The sequence below is a fragment of the Eleutherodactylus coqui genome, chromosome 3, assembly GCF_035609145.1.
Source record: "Eleutherodactylus coqui strain aEleCoq1 chromosome 3, aEleCoq1.hap1, whole genome shotgun sequence".
NCBI lineage: Eukaryota > Metazoa > Chordata > Amphibia > Anura > Eleutherodactylidae > Eleutherodactylus > Eleutherodactylus coqui.
In genome coordinates, this window is record NC_089839.1 from 228,843,947 (window position 1) to 228,859,664 (window position 15,718).

The 15,718-nt window shown below is 49.4% G+C and overlaps 1 protein-coding gene across 1 annotated transcript in view; it reads right to left on the reverse strand.

The window, feature by feature from the left end:
• Positions 1-15,718, reverse strand: part of CHCHD6 (coiled-coil-helix-coiled-coil-helix domain containing 6) — a 248,992-nt gene that overhangs the window by 120,997 nt on the left and 112,277 nt on the right. Inside the window, exon 7 of the mRNA XM_066597036.1 lies at positions 12,844-12,914. Within this exon, the coding sequence (XP_066453133.1) occupies positions 12,844-12,914 (71 nt within the window). The remainder of the gene's footprint in view (positions 1-12,843; positions 12,915-15,718) is intronic.

Consider the following 15,718-nt stretch of genomic DNA (forward strand, 5'->3'; position numbering starts at 1 on the left):
GCATATGTTGACATATCTTTTTTTTCAATTTAATGGAATAGCGCAGACTATGGCATTCTCTACAGGGAATTTCAGCAAAAGAAAAAAAAAACGTATACAGAAAGTGCGGCACGTTCACTAATGAGGTCTAAAAGTTGAGTGCGCAAAGTGCAAACTAAGACAGACAGCCTTAAAGGGGTTTTTCGAGTTATTTTACATATTTTTGGGCTCCTCATGAGAAAAACAATATAAAATAAATATACTCACCGCGGTACTGTACCGCCGAACCGGAGGTCTGGTGCCATGGCATCTGACAGGTGACGTCACCCGGCCTGAAGGCCCAGTGACGTCCCATAAACCATGTGTGCTTCAGGTCTATAGGACATCAACAATGACAACCGTGTCAAGCCTTGTCATGTGCCTGCTGCAGCGCCTGTGAACAGTAGACTGGCGGACAGAGTGCGGAGCCGCTCCATCCAGTACTAGATGTACTACAGAATTGGCGCTGCAGCTCCAGCCGCAGTACGTACAGACTGACTTTCTATTAAGCATAAAGAGCTGCTTATCTGCATTTTAACCTTTCCTTTGTGGAAATGCTCTGCCCTTTCTAGCGCACGACGGCTTCGCTGCGTTTACTTGGCCTTTTTACTTATAATGTTAAACACAAATTATCACAATAAATAAAAACCCCAGATTATCACTTGGATGTTAAATTGCAGCCTTCACGCGGCGCCTCCTGTAGGTCAGAACAGGATGAGCGGATCGTCCCTGCTATAACAACACCTGGAACAGAAGGTGCCGGAAGCCCCTCGCCGTTAACCGCAGACTCCAAGTGGCATATAAGTCTGCACTGCTATGTGGCGAACCGCCCCGTGTTCAGTCTCATAGGGCTAATGTACGCATTTTCAGTCGGCGTTTTCACGGACAACAACTCTGCGTATACCCTGCGAATTATATTCTTCATGCGCGCAAAAATAAAAAACATAAGCTGGCTTCACTGCTTTCATGCAAAAATGCGCAGTGAATATGTACGAATCATGCGTATTTAGGCGCTCCCATTGACTTAAATGGGCCATTTCGGTCTGCAACACAGACCAAACAAGGGCATGCTGGGAATTTTATACGCCCATAATAATGAACATAAATCCTCCCGTGTGAACGCGCCCTTGCAGGATATTCACACGGTGTATTTTGGAACATATTTTGTGCCAGAATGCACTTATAATAAACGTCCCACTGATTTGTCATGGGAGCCAGGTCTTGCCAACATGTTTTTCTGCCAACGTGTATTTAAAATATAGTTGGCAGAAAAAGAAAGGTAAAATAGAAGCAGTGACGTCACTCCTTTGTTCGTTTTATATGTCGCGTTGGGTCTTTGTAATGATATGGGGCTTCAAATAATCACCAAAATACACATCACCAGGATTTGACGCGGATCCATATCTGAAAATTGACTGTTCAGAGGCGTATTTTGACACAGATTTTTTCCGGCCCCTTAGTTACGCCGTGTGAACATACCCCAAAGTAAATGCCCACTGTTGAATGCAGTCTTTTTTTATTAAGTCTGAAACTTTGCGCTGGCGAATTTCTTCATGGCGTGTTTTAGCGACTGGAGCGGGTTTTTAATTAAAGAGTTCCAAATCCCCATATAGACATTTAATACAATTCAGCCACCACTAGGGGGAGCACACTGTATACTGCTCATACACTAAACTCAACTGCACAATACACAGTAAGCTACTGAACTCCCCCTAGTGGTGGCTGCTGGTAAAGAGAAGGTTATTTAGGGTAGGTTCACATGTAGCAGCAAAAAAAGGAAAGTTGGTGTGAACTTTGACACTAATTTAGCTGCGGATCCCCAGCCTCTCAGTTACCATTAAGGGACGTAACAGCAGCATGTAAGCACCACTACAAATGGCTGCTTACTGCCTGGCACACCGCTCACCTCCAAATACTGCCAGTGTCAAGAGCGCAGCGTACACCATAACCCGGGAACGGCTATGGAACGCTGCTACGGTTCAGGAGGGGGGGGGGGGGAATATGGGGTGCCTGCCACTGGGGGAAGATGGCAGTGCTCAGTAGCAGGTAGCGGTGTGCGCTGCGCTCCTAGGGCTTAAGTAAGCGCCCAGTATTTGGAGGTAAGTGGCCATGTGTAGGTGTGTTAATTTACTCCTATTAAGTCCTAGCGGTAGCTAAAAGGTTGAAATCAGACTCAAAATTCAGATGCAGATTTTGACGTGATTAATTGCGCTTTCTAAGAACTTTTGATAAGTCATAGACACATGTTAAGAGTTTTGATTGCTGGGGTTCTGGCTGCTGAGACCCCACAGAACAAGTTAGTTGGTTAGATGGCCCATAGACTTTCTATTGTGCTGGTCTTCAGCTAGCGAGCAATAACAGCACTTGGATGATCGCTTCAGACGCTTAATTCTAGTGATTAGTGGGGTCCCAGCATCCGGACCCCCAGCGACCAAAGCTTCTAACATGACGTGTGAAGTCCAGCTATACTTTACAGGGGTGGTCCGAGTAGACTGGGGACAAATAACTTACTTAAACCGCTCGCTTACCTAATTACAAAATAACCATCTACCACTTCTTGCTGTAAAACGTGGGGTAGGCCACAGCTTTATTGAATAACTTGTAAATAACATTAATGTTCATAACTTTTCTGAAAAACCCTATCCATGCTGCAACGCTGGTATATTACAGTCCATAACCGTCTGCCAAGGACGTTCGTAAGCCCCGGTCCTTGGGCTTGCGAACCTTCCTCTCTAACCCTAACCCAGCATGGACTACTTCCGGGCCAACCACTAGCTGTGACGACTTCCTAACTAACCACCTACTCTGCACCCTCCACCTCTCTACCCTACTTACCGGGCGGGCGGGCGGGCGTCTTCTCCGTTCACCGATCACCTCTTCTCCTCGTGCCTTTCTTCTTCTGCTTCCCTTCTTCCGCTCCCTCCTTTCTACATCCTGTCCTAAGCTCCGCCCCCCCTTGGCTCGCTCACCTACTTTCCCTCCCACTCTCCTACCTCTTGTCCCCAGTCACCTGCTGTTTTCTTAAGCAGCTCACAGCATACGAGACTGGGGACAAATAACTTACTTAAACCGCTCGCTTACCTAATTACAAAATAACCATCTACCACTTCTTGCTGTAAAACGTGGGGTAGGCCACAGCTTTATTGAATAACTTGTAAATAACATTAATGTTCATAACTTTTCTGAAAAACCCTATCCATGCTGCAACGCTGGTATATTACAGTCCATAACCGTCTGCCAAGGACGTTCGTAAGCCCCGGTCCTTGGGCTTGCGAACCTTCCTCTCTAACCCTAACCCAGCATGGACTACTTCCGGGCCACACGGGATGTGGCGAATTACTTCGGCTCATTCCGTCCCACCCCACCGACCTTGGCCAGTGCAACTTCCACTCCGTCCTGTATCCCTGATAGAAACGTGTCTAAGCCTAGCTCATTGAGGTGTACACCGTCCTCCCTCAATGCACCTTTTTCCTGATCCTCCAATTCCCAATGCCGCACGGCCACCCCCCCAAGGGAATGCACAAACTGAGACATTTTCATGTTGATAAATCTCCTGCTTTTCTCTATCGCCTCCATGTTCTTTGCTCCTCTCCAATGCCTGCGGGCAACGATGTCCGACCAAACAATAGTCACCATGTGGAAACATTCCTGGAAACGCAAAATGTCCTGCTTCATTAAGACCAGAAGGTCCCTGGTCTTCAAACTGCCGAGGTCGTTACCCCCTGCGTGGACGACCAAAACCACTCTCCCGGGGTTACGCCTCCCAATGTCCGCTACGAGTCTTAGCATGTCCGGCCATTTTAGCCCCCGGACGCCGTGCCAGGTTACGGACGTTCCGGTAAGGCCCAAGTCCAATCCCATTGGCCGTACCGCCGCCCTCTTCTGGGCCCAATATATATATGAGTGGCCCACGATGTGCACCTTCCATGGCTCCATAACTGAGAAAACAAAAAACAGTTCCAAGGGCAACGATCTCTTCTTGAGCACAAACAAAAATTATTTTTTTAAACGCTAACACGACTAACCATGGAAGTTCCCTACCATAAGATCCGGCCTAACGTAGGACTTATACGCCTGCGACTTCCACCTCCCCAGTCTCTTTAACCCTTCTTCACTCATACCGCCCGCATCGGCCGATGTGGCTGCGCCAATTCTAAACGAGTGGGTACCGAAATCAGACTCGTCGAAACCTGCTGCCCGTAGGGACCTGCGCAAGACAGCCGCAACCTGGAAACGTGTGAGGGGAAAACCCGACGCGTGGACCAAAAACCGATCGCCCTGAGGCCTGGACGCCATATAACGTGTTACTGTCGCGACTGGGCACCAACGGGCGCCCAGCGGGCTGATGGATACCCACTCACCTCTGCCGTACACGTCCGTTTTCGACTTTCTTATCCGTACTCGTAGCGCCCCTTCTACTATCATCACGTCGTTGTCGTGTAGCCCTCCCGCCTTGAATCTACTGGCGGGCACGAGCTCGCCTATTCTCAAGGCTGCAAAAAACGCCAGCAAAAATGCAGATCTGAATAGTAACGCTTCCGCCGGGTCCGTGCAAATGCCTTCCAACACCTCCAATAACCTACACAAAACTGGGTAAGTTATTGGACGACGGGTGTCCACCTGGGCCTTTTCTTTTTTCCATCCCCGGACAATCTGCCGGAAAACGAATTCCTTTGTAACGTCTACCAAGCTGTGGAGTTTTAATAAAAAGGCAACACCAGCAAGATGTTTCTTGACCACGTCGACTGACGCCTTGCTTTTTCGCAATGCCGCTAACATGTCCAGCGTCACCGCGCGCGCCCTTTCACCCTGTACCATGCGGCCCCCCGCACAATTCACCCACTTCTGCCAAACCGCATTGTACTGCTTCCACGTTCCCGCCGCTACGGATGTCTCAACTAGCTTCAGCAACTCTGCTCGGCCAGCTTCCACAAGAAAGGCGGGCAGCGTACGCCCTCGGCGTCCGCCTGTGGATGCCGCTCCCTGAAACGCTCCATCTGCGAACGAGAGAGTGCGTCAGCTGCCATGTTCTTGTAACCCGGTACATGCTTTGCGCGTAGATATATGTTCCGCTGCAAACACCTCAAAACCACGTGTCTCAACAGTACCAGTACCGGCAGGGAAGCTGCGGACTGCCTGTTAATTATCTCCACCACCGCCGCATTGTCGGACCAAAAACACAACTTATGATCCTGGAGCTCTTCGCCCCATAATTCCAACGCTACCACCAGCGGAAAAAACTCCAAGAGCGTAATATTTCTGTTCCAACTTTTTTCCAGCCAGGATACTGGCCAGGGTTCCCTGCACCAGTGGTTCCGGAAAATCACCCCGAAACCCACCGATCCTGCTGCATCCGCAAACAAGCAGAGGTCGGGGCCCAACCACTCCTCCTTAGGGCACACCACTTGCCCGTTAAAGGATTCCAGGAAAACTCTCCAAATATGGAGATCCCTTTTGATTCCTTGCGAGATCCTTATGAAGTGATGTGGCTCTTTTATGCCTACCGTCGCAAGGGAAAGACGCCTGGAAAAAACGCGGCCCATGGGAATCACTTTGCAAGCAAAGTTTAATAAACCCAATAAGACCTGCACTTGGCGTAACGTGGCCTTCTTACAGCTCGCAATCTCGTTTACCGTCTGCCGAAGCCGCGCGATTTTTTCCAGAGGTAACCTGAAAACCATTTCCTCGGTATCGATCTCGATCCCCAGGAAAATCAATCTGTTAACTGGGCCCATTGTCTTCTCTTCAGACAATGGGACCCCCGCGCGCGACATCAATTTTCGGAACGTGTTTAACAACAAGGAGCACGCGCCGGATGTTTCCGTACCTATGAATAAAAAATCATCAAGGTAATGCGTCACCGATGAGATGCCCGTTTCATACTTAAGCATCCACTCCAAGAAGGAGCTGAACAGCTCGAAGTAGTAACATGAAATTGAGCAGCCCATCGGCAAACACATGTCAAAGAAAAATTGATTGTCCACTTTGCATCCGAGTAAATGAAAACAATCTGGATGTATCGGGAGGAGGCGGAAGGCGGATTCGATATCAGCTTTTGCTAATTGCGCCCGCCTTCCCGCTTTTCTTACCAGCGCTACTGCTTGGTCAAAAGAAGCATAAACTACCGACGCTTCCTCCTTCGATATCCCATCATTTACCGACTCCCCTTTTGGGAATGATAAATGATGTATCAAACGAAATTTTCCGGGCTCCTTCTTGGGGACAAGCCCCAATGGGGAGACCCGCAAATTGGGGAAAGGCGGTTCAGCAAAGGGGCCTGCCATGCGGCCCGCTGCTACTTCTTTCAGTACTTTTTCTTTTACTAGCTCTAAATTATCCGTCGCTGATTTTAGGTTCGGACACCACGTGGACGCGGGCTGAAACGTAAACGGTATACCGAAGCCTTCTGCAAAACCCTGTCTAAGGATTCTTGCTTCCTCCTTCCTGTGATATTTGTCTAGCCACAGGGAGAGGTACTGGCTTTTCACCGGCGTTCGGAGCTCCGCTGGCGCCAGCTCCGGCGCCTGCTGCTCTTTGCTTCCTAAAGCATCGCACCGCCGCGTGTTGACCCCCACAGACAGAACACTCGTGTCTGAACTTGCAGGTGGCATAGAACCTGCAATGGCCCTCATTGTAGAGCCAACAGGTGCCATTGGGTCTTGAGGAGGCCGCAGGAGGCTGTTGCCCGCCCCCCACGGCTCCTCCCTGAAATGTCATTTTTTGCGGGCGCTGTGCCAGGATGAGTTGTATCCAGACGTCCGTCGCTTTTGACGCCCAACTTATGTGGTTAACGCCCGAAATCCTCCGACGAAAATCCTCGTCGTAACGCCACCACGCAGCGCCGCCATGTAGCTTATATGCACTAAAAATTGTGTTTAGGTACACCAACATCTCAGGGCCTTTTTTAGGCTGTTGTTGGCATACTACGTACGCCAACACTGTATAAGCCTGTAACCAGTTGGCGAACGTTTTAGCCACTTTCGGCTTCCTGTCCGCACCACGCTCCGTAACCCTTTCCTTGTCAACCATCACATGGTCCGCCGACAGCAAGGACCATATATCCACGTATATACCTTTCCGTATTTTTTCCACCACATCATCGGACAAACCGACCCCCAAAGGGGCGACACCACAAAACAGCGAGTCCGCATATTTCAAGCCCTCCATAGGGTCCACATCACCACCGGCTGTTGAGCTACCACCTTCCTGCCCCACCGGCGGGCCCGCGCCCCCTGGGGAACCACAGGACTCTGACACACCATCCTTATTATCCACTCTGCTCAACAGCGATCTCAATACCGTGACTAAATCACATTTCTCCGCCACCCTGGCGGGATCCAACACATTATTCCAAGCATTTAAGTAGTTGGACTCACCGGCATGCCTGTCCTCCGGCGTCGCCAAGGGGGTGGACCTTGCCGGGCTTCCTCCTGGGCTTCTGCCCCCGAGGGCTGCTGATTGCCGCGAATTCACGTGCGGAGCCCTGCGAGCCCTCGTTTCCTGTGTTGTACCAAGGTGGCCCAGCTCCGGCCGCTCCTGCGTAACATCCCGCCTCCTGTGGCGTGTGCAATCCCTGGTGTTCTGCGTCTCCGGCAAGATGTCCGTCTGGCGGTAAGTTCCCGTCTGGTGCCGCTGCTCAGGACCGCGGAACCCTTCGCCTACGGTCTCTCTACCTGCTCTTGCCCTGATGCCGCTGGCCTCCGCAGCTAGCCTGGCCTGCTCGCTATCGCGCCTGCGCTGATACCTCTCCCTTCTAGCTCTCTCCCTCTGCCTCCGCTTAGCGCCCTGGCCTTGCCTGTTCTTGCTAGCGCGACTAACGTAGCTATATGATGACTCTCCTCCACCTGAAGAGAGAGCCTCCACGAAACGTGGGTTAACGTAGCAAAACCTTTGCGACGTTGAGCGTGCGCCATCATGCTGCTGCTGTGGGGGAGGGTTACTAAGGGCGACGTAATTGTCACGACTGCACGCCGCGGCACCGCGTGGGAGCGCAGTGGCCGCAACTTGATGCCGCGAGAGTTGTCTGCCGTAGCCTTGTGAGGGTGGGATATCTGTGTAGCCCCCAGGCGTAGGGCCCTGTGGTGGGCTGTCCGAGAACAAACTAGCGCTACCATCTGTTTCACAACCCCTGCCCCCGCTACCCTGCCTGCTGCCTCTCCTGCTATCCACACTGCTAACTACACTAGAAGACGTGCTATAACTCTCCCTCCCCCTCCCCTCTACTCCGCTCCTGCTGTGGCCTGCTACCTCGTTGCCTCCCCCCCCTCGTTCCCTTGCACCTCTCATACCCGTCCCTGTCTGTCCTACCTGCGCCTGCTGAACGCTCGCGCCGCCATCTTGTCTTCTCCTGCGCTCCTGCGGGGCACCGCCGCGCGCCGCTCTCCTTCCTTGCTGACTCTGTCCCGAGTTATGCTCCACTGCCGTGCGCCCTGCCACGCGCTGGTCCCTCGGGCCGGGGCACCCCGACGATGCCGCCGTTTGTAATCCCGCTCCCAGCGGACTGCCACTCGGCAGTGACCGCTGGTCGGCGACGGGCGCTCCTCCCGCCGCGCGATTTGACTTTGGCGCCTTTTTCTGGTTGGCGCGAACTGTCCCCGCTGTCTTCTCGCCGCCTCGGCTGCTCCTCCGGCCGCTCCTCTTTGCCGCGGGGCTCGGGCTGAGCCTCGCGGGAGGGTTCTTCCTTCTCTTCGGGCGTCCTCGCCCGGCATCCCCCTCTTGCGCTGATTTTTCTCCTGCTGCCGGCTCCTGAACTGCTGGCTCCCCCCGCCTTCCGGATTCCGATCCCGACCTGCAGCTGCCTAGGAGTTCCTCCAGCCACCCGGCTCCATCGCGGTCGATAGCCTCCCGGATCATCCTCTGCAAATCTTCCATCTCTCTTGGGACTTCTCGCTCTTTTGCCAACTCACAGCCCTCCGATCGCCTTTCTTTCTTCCTCACCGCTGCACGTCCGATGCTGCGACCGCTTGACTTCTGCTGTGCTGCTTGCCTCTTCACCTGGACTCTTCCCCGCTCTCGTTCAGCTGCTCTGCTTCTAATCCTTCTTTATCTTCTTTCACTGCCGTCTTCTCCGTTCACCGATCACCTCTTCTCCTCGTGCCTTTCTTCTTCTGCTTCCCTTCTTCCGCTCCCTCCTTTCTACATCCTGTCCTAAGCTCCGCCCCCCCTTGGCTCGCTCACCTACTTTCCCTCCCACTCTCCTACCTCTTGTCCCCAGTCACCTGCTGTTTTCTTAAGCAGCTCACAGCATACGAGTTTCTCCGCACCAGGTCTCCCCTCTGACATCAGGCTTACGGGCAGCCCCAGCCTCTTTATGGGACGTCACCGGCACTGCAGCCAATGACAATGATCGACTGCTGGGCTCTGCTATTGCCTGTGACGTCCCATAAACAGGGCGGGTCTGCAGCCTGTAAATAAGCAACCGACGCACCGAGTAGAGGAAAGAACAGCGAGGAGAGGTGAGTATATGCTGTTATTTTACTGTATGGGGGATGGGTTTTTAAAGAAATGATGCAATTCGGACTGCCCCTTTAACTCAGTCTATACAGGGAATTTAGACCGCCTGATCAGAAAAACAAAGCTTTAACAGCTATAAAGCTGCAATAAGAAATTAATCAGTACTGAGAGTTAAAAAAGACATCATGGTAAAACGGGACATTCATTTTACAGAGGGTCTGTTACTATCCTCATGTCAGTGGGGCCTACTGTATAGCCTGGAGCTGCGGCCCTGCTTTTTTTCATACCCCCCTTCCATCCATTCCAGCTCTGCCTCGACTCCGCTCCTGGCACCTGAAGAGTGCTTAGTAGGCATAGCCCTCCGCTAACTGTCAATGAGTGATGTCAGATATGATTCACAGCGAGTGTTGGAGGACCGCCCCCTTGACACTTTTCAGCTGAATCTAACGAGAGTCCTATGGGAGAACAGAGGTGAGTATGGATAAAAAAAAGGCTGTAGAGCTCTGCCACCGGCCCTGCTGAGAGGAGGACAGGACAGCTTCTCTTTAAGGTCTGCTTAGGTCACTGTTGAGGTTCTACTGGTCATTTCTGATCACAATAAGGTTATCCGTTACCATAATACCAGCATGGCGATGGGTGTCACAGAGACCTTCAAACCGCGGCTTCTCTGCAGTGAAAATCTAGGTGGACTCAGTAGTCTAAAGGGCCTTTTAGACACAATGATTATTGCTCAAAATTCGCTTAAAAGCCATCTTTTGAGCGATAATCATTGGGTGTAAATGCGCCCATCTTTCAGTTTTTTTTGCCGAACGATGGATTTCAGTTGGGCTTGAAATCCATCATTCAGCAGAACAGCTGATAAGACGGGCGGCACGATGTGTTCTGCCTGGGACCGCTGATAACAGCTGATGGTCTCGGCTGTGATCAGAATGTCAGAACAAATAATTTATTCAGAGAACAACGGGTGGTCTGTTCTCTGAATACAGCTCCCAGAGGTATTAGTACCAATTAGTAGATTATGCAAAATGATTGCTCAAAAGCCATCTTTTGAGCGATCCTCTGTGTCTGAATGCACTTTATAACTGTGCTGACACGTGTCATAGAGTAGGCGGGCTCAGCTGATGACATCACTAACCAGCAGCTGCTCCCCCACTCCCCTCTCATGTGGAAAACAAAGTAGCATCATAGTCAGAACTGAGGCAAAGTGAGCGCAATTTTTTTTTAATTTTATCATTTTATTGGGGCATTGGCATCCACGGAGGCTTCCTGGAATTATGCAGAACCAAACGATTTATATTATAATAAGCAGGTAGCATACGTACCCCTACGCAATGCCTGCAGCTATACGGCATCAGATAAACAAATGACTTTTCACACAAGATTTGAGCTTCCGAATTACATAGAAAAAAAACATCAGGAAGCGACATACTAAGAAGAAGAGCCTCATCCGACCTGACCACGGGGGCTCGAAACGAAGAATGTCACTCTTTCCAATGACTTCTGAGCAGCTCTTGCCCTGCGCTTCCGCACAAGGGTTACGATACAATTAACCACTAGCGAGGACAGCAGTCCATAAACCACCTCTTCATTTGCTTCTATGACTACTGGTGTAACTTAGTTGCCTGGCAACCCTTTCTCCCGACGCTTCTTTTTCTGCAATGCAGTGGTATCGGGGGCACGGAGGGGTCCGTGAATGCTGCTGAATACACAAGGGGTTAATCTGTGGAAGAAATGCTGTCTTAAAAGTAAAAGGTCAAAAGGGAGAAGGGTTGGAGGACTCTTTACTCCGCGCATCTACTTGTCTGTGTCCTTTTATGATCCAACTGCTTGCATAGAAAAGCAACAATCCGCATTTCCTAAGTAACGCAGCAACGGCGCTTCTGTGAATGAGATGAACGCAAAAACGCGCGGGGTAGCAATTAAACGGAATCTATATAATCCCAGGAACCGCACATGCATTCCAAGGTGTATAGTGTATCTCTTCTGTCCCCAAGCTAGACGGGGCACGCTCCAACGCCAAGCTCCCTTTACCTGCCCCTATAATAATCACTCCTCATGTCGGAGACGGTAGGTGATGAATAGAAAGGACGAGATCAGGACGCAGCGGGAAGGCATCCCGTTCATAGACACCGGCCTCTACATTTATTACCTTTGATGGCGACCGCGGGCGAATACCACGGGAGAGTAATTAAACGTCTTACTGCAGATATCCTTTCATTATTATAACAGGTTGAATACCTGAAGAGCAGAAGCGCCACATCCAGAAAGCATCGCACGCCGGAGACGATGGGGGGGCCTTCATACACCGCCGCTGATCACTGATTAAAAGCGAGATGTATGTCCCATAATCAGAGAAGCCGTCAATTACCACAGGCAGCTAATTATGTGTGCGCATAATTATTATCCTATGGAAACTATCTATTATATCAGATCTACTAGAAGGGTCCGCGTCCTAGAGGCAGAGCCACGGAGGGTCCTAACAGACGGGTCCATGGTAAATAGAAGCATATTCAGGACAGCGGTCCGAAGACTTGGAACACAGAAACCTTTTATAAAAGGCTGGCTTTTTTTTGTATTCATTGGGGGGGGAAAAGTATTGCGCCTGTAATCGTTCAGATCTCGCTTGAGCTTATTAATTTTGCGGGTGAAAAGTATTAATTTCACTAAAATTGGTATAATTTAAAGCAGACAGAATCTCCTCTTTGTTGCTGGCTTCACAAAGCCCCGTCAGATGGTTTAACTGTTCGGTGGACATATTCATCCTTTTTTCTATTATTTTATCCAACATGAGGGAAGAGGAAGTGTTGAGCATTAAACGCCATTCCCCAGAGAACATGTCGTCCTTGGGGAAGCGGATCTTATTGGGACTCTATGGCCTCTAGGAGGTTATATTAATCTCCCTACGAATCCTTAAAAACAACCAATCTAAGTATGCCGCCATACATCATTAACACCGTTCTTAAGAGAAAAAGCATCTCTTTTTCCTGGGGTACCGTGCACACGGCAGACTCCCAGCACAAGCGGTATTGTAGGAATAGTCAGTCCTTCAGGTTCCTTTTTGGCCTTTGTCAAGGCGTTATGGACCCTCAAGGGCAAGGTGGACCATTCCTTCTTCAAATATTCCATTATGCGGATCGCTCAGTCACAGCAATAATGAACCGGTGTCCTGAACTACAGGGGACCGTAAAAAAAAAAAAACATAGAAGAAAATTCAGGACAGCGCTCCGCAGTCTTGGAAACCTTTTATAAAAGGTTGATGATAAATGGCGCACTTGATCACCATTTAAGCCCAGCTGGCACCTTACACCACGATGCCCCAAATTTGTGGCCAACTGGGAAAAAAATACAAATAATAAAAAGCACATGACGTACTTTACTTTGAACTCTGCATTGGTTGCTGCAATGTGGAACTGCTCAGCCGTCATCTTGTAGATCTCCAGGTTCTAGAAGAGATTAGAAGAAAAGATCTATTTCTTACGTAAAGCATATTAAAGTCTACATCCCCCATTTATCATTACCATTATCTAAAAAGGGAGGTGTCTCGCTATTAACACCAAGACACTGCTTAAACATGAAAATAGTCTACAGGAAAACTTGAGTCGCTGTGTACATAAATTACTGATCCTGTATTATACTCCAGAGCTGCACCCCCTATTCTGCTGGTGGAGTCACTGTGTACATACATTACTTATCCTGTACTGATCCTGAGTTACATCCTGTATTATACTCCAGTGCTGTACTCACTATTCTGCTGGTGGAGTCACTGTGTACATACATTACTTATCCTGTACTGATCCTGAGTTACATCCTGTATTATGCTCCAGAGCTGCACTCACTATTCTGCTGGTGGAGTCACTGTGTATATACATTACTTATCCTGTACTGATCCTGAGTTACATCCTGTATTATGCTCCAGAGCTGCACTCACTATTCTGCTGGTGGAGTCACGGTGTACATACATTACTTATTCTGTACTGATCCTGAGTTACATCCTGTATTATACTCCAGAGCTGTACTCACTATTCTGCTGGTGGAGTCACTGTGTACATACATTACTTATCCTGTACTGATCCTGAGTTACATCCTGTATTATACTCCAGTGCTGTACTCACTATTCTGCTGGTGGAGTCACTGTGTACATACATTACTTATCCTGTACTGATCCTGAGTTACATCCTGTATTATGCTCCAGAGCTGCACTCACTATTCTGCTGGTGGAGTCACGGTGTACATACATTACTTATTCTGTACTGATCCTGAGTTACATCCTGTATTATGCTCCAGAGCTGCACTCACTATTCTGCTGGTGGAGTCACGGTGTACATACATTACTTATCCTGTACTGATCCTGAGTTACATCCTGTATTATGCTCCAGAGCTGCACTCACTATTCTGCTGGTGGAGTCACGGTGTACATACATTACTTATCCTGTACTGATCCTGAGTTACATCCTGTATTATGCTCCAGAGCTGCACTCACTATTCTGCTGGTGGAGTCACGGTGTACATACATTACTTATTCTGTACTGATCCTGAGTTACATCCTGTATTATGCTCCAGAGCTGCACTCACTATTCTGCTGGTGGAGTCACGGTGTACATACATTACTTATTCTGTACTGATCCTGAGTTACATCCTGTATTATACTCCAGTGCTGTACTCACTATTCTGCTGGTGGAGTCACTGTGTACATACATTACTTATCCTGTACTGATCCTGAGTTACATCCTGTATTATGCTCCAGAGCTGCACTCACTATTCTGCTGGTGGAGTCACGGTGTACATACATTACTTATTCTGTACTGATCCTGAGTTACATCCTGTATTATACTCCAGAGCTGTACTCACTATTCTGCTGGTGGAGTCACTGTGTACATACATTACTTATCCTGTACTGATCCTGAGTTACATCCTGTATTATACTCCAATGCTGTACTCACTATTCTGCTGGTGGAGTCACTGTATACATACATTACTTATCCTGTATTATACTCCAGAGCTGCACTCACTATTCTGCTGGTGGAGTCACTGTGTACATACATTACTTATCCTATACTGAGCCTGAGTTACATCCTGTATTATACTCCAGAGCTGTACTCACTATTCTGCTGGTAGAGTCAGTGGGTACATACATTACTTATTCTGTACTGCTCCTGAGTTCCATTCTGTAATATAATCCAGAGCTGCACTCACTATTCTGCTGGTGGAGTCACTGTGTACATACATTACTTATCCTGTACTGATCCTGAATTACATCCTGTATTATACCCCAGAGCTGCACTCACTTTTCTGCTGGTGGAGACGATCTTGGTCTTCATCTTTGAGCCCCATTAACTATGTTATGTGGCTCAACGGAGAGAGGACGGGGGTCGGGGAGCTGCGCCTCATTCTCACATTCCAGCGCTATGCCCCTAATAAGCATGTGCACACACTGTGACCCTTTTCACAAGACTGTATGTGCGCACCGATTTCTCGGAGGCACAGCGCTGGAACAGGGGACTCAATGAGAATGAGACGCAGCTCCCTCAGACCCCCTGTCTCCTCAGTCTATGGTGCTCAGGAGTGATGATAGGTTCCCTTTAAGTAAAGTTAAACATAGAATGACAGAAAGGTCACCCAACTCGGCCGGTTTAATCTTTTTTCTGGCTATCTTTGGCTGTACGCAGGTGGAAATACTTGTAATGTGACCATTTTGTAGTACCACCATCTATAGAACATCCCAAGTCTACGGCTGGATTAATTACTTGTAACAACACCGCAGATGGAGCGTGTCTGCCAGATCACAATGTGCCGCGCCATTTCCTGGCCATTCCTGCGCATTGCACGCTGTCAGCTGTCACTCCTTCACGGTCACCGCAGAAGCCGAGCGAGGCGTCCTACCTTACTAACATAAAAACGCTCAGAAGCGAACGAGGGAAGAGCGAAGCAGCAGGAGCCCACAAGGGTCTACCGATCACATCCTGGGGCAATTACAGCGCTGACGGTTTCCATCCTTTCACATTCCTGCTTACTGACTGACATATGTGCATTCTGTGAAGGACTTGCCACTCTCTGGCAGTGCAGGAGTTAATCCAGGTAACCATAGATATTGAGAAGCAAGAAGATGGGGAGCAAGCCACATCTCTCCAAGCTGGAATGGCTTATAACAGGGAGCAATTGCTCCCTGTTATCACCCTCCATCAAGCCTGAAATGGCTGACTGTGGGACAAGGGAATACAATTTATTACTCCCTGTTATCAGCCATGTC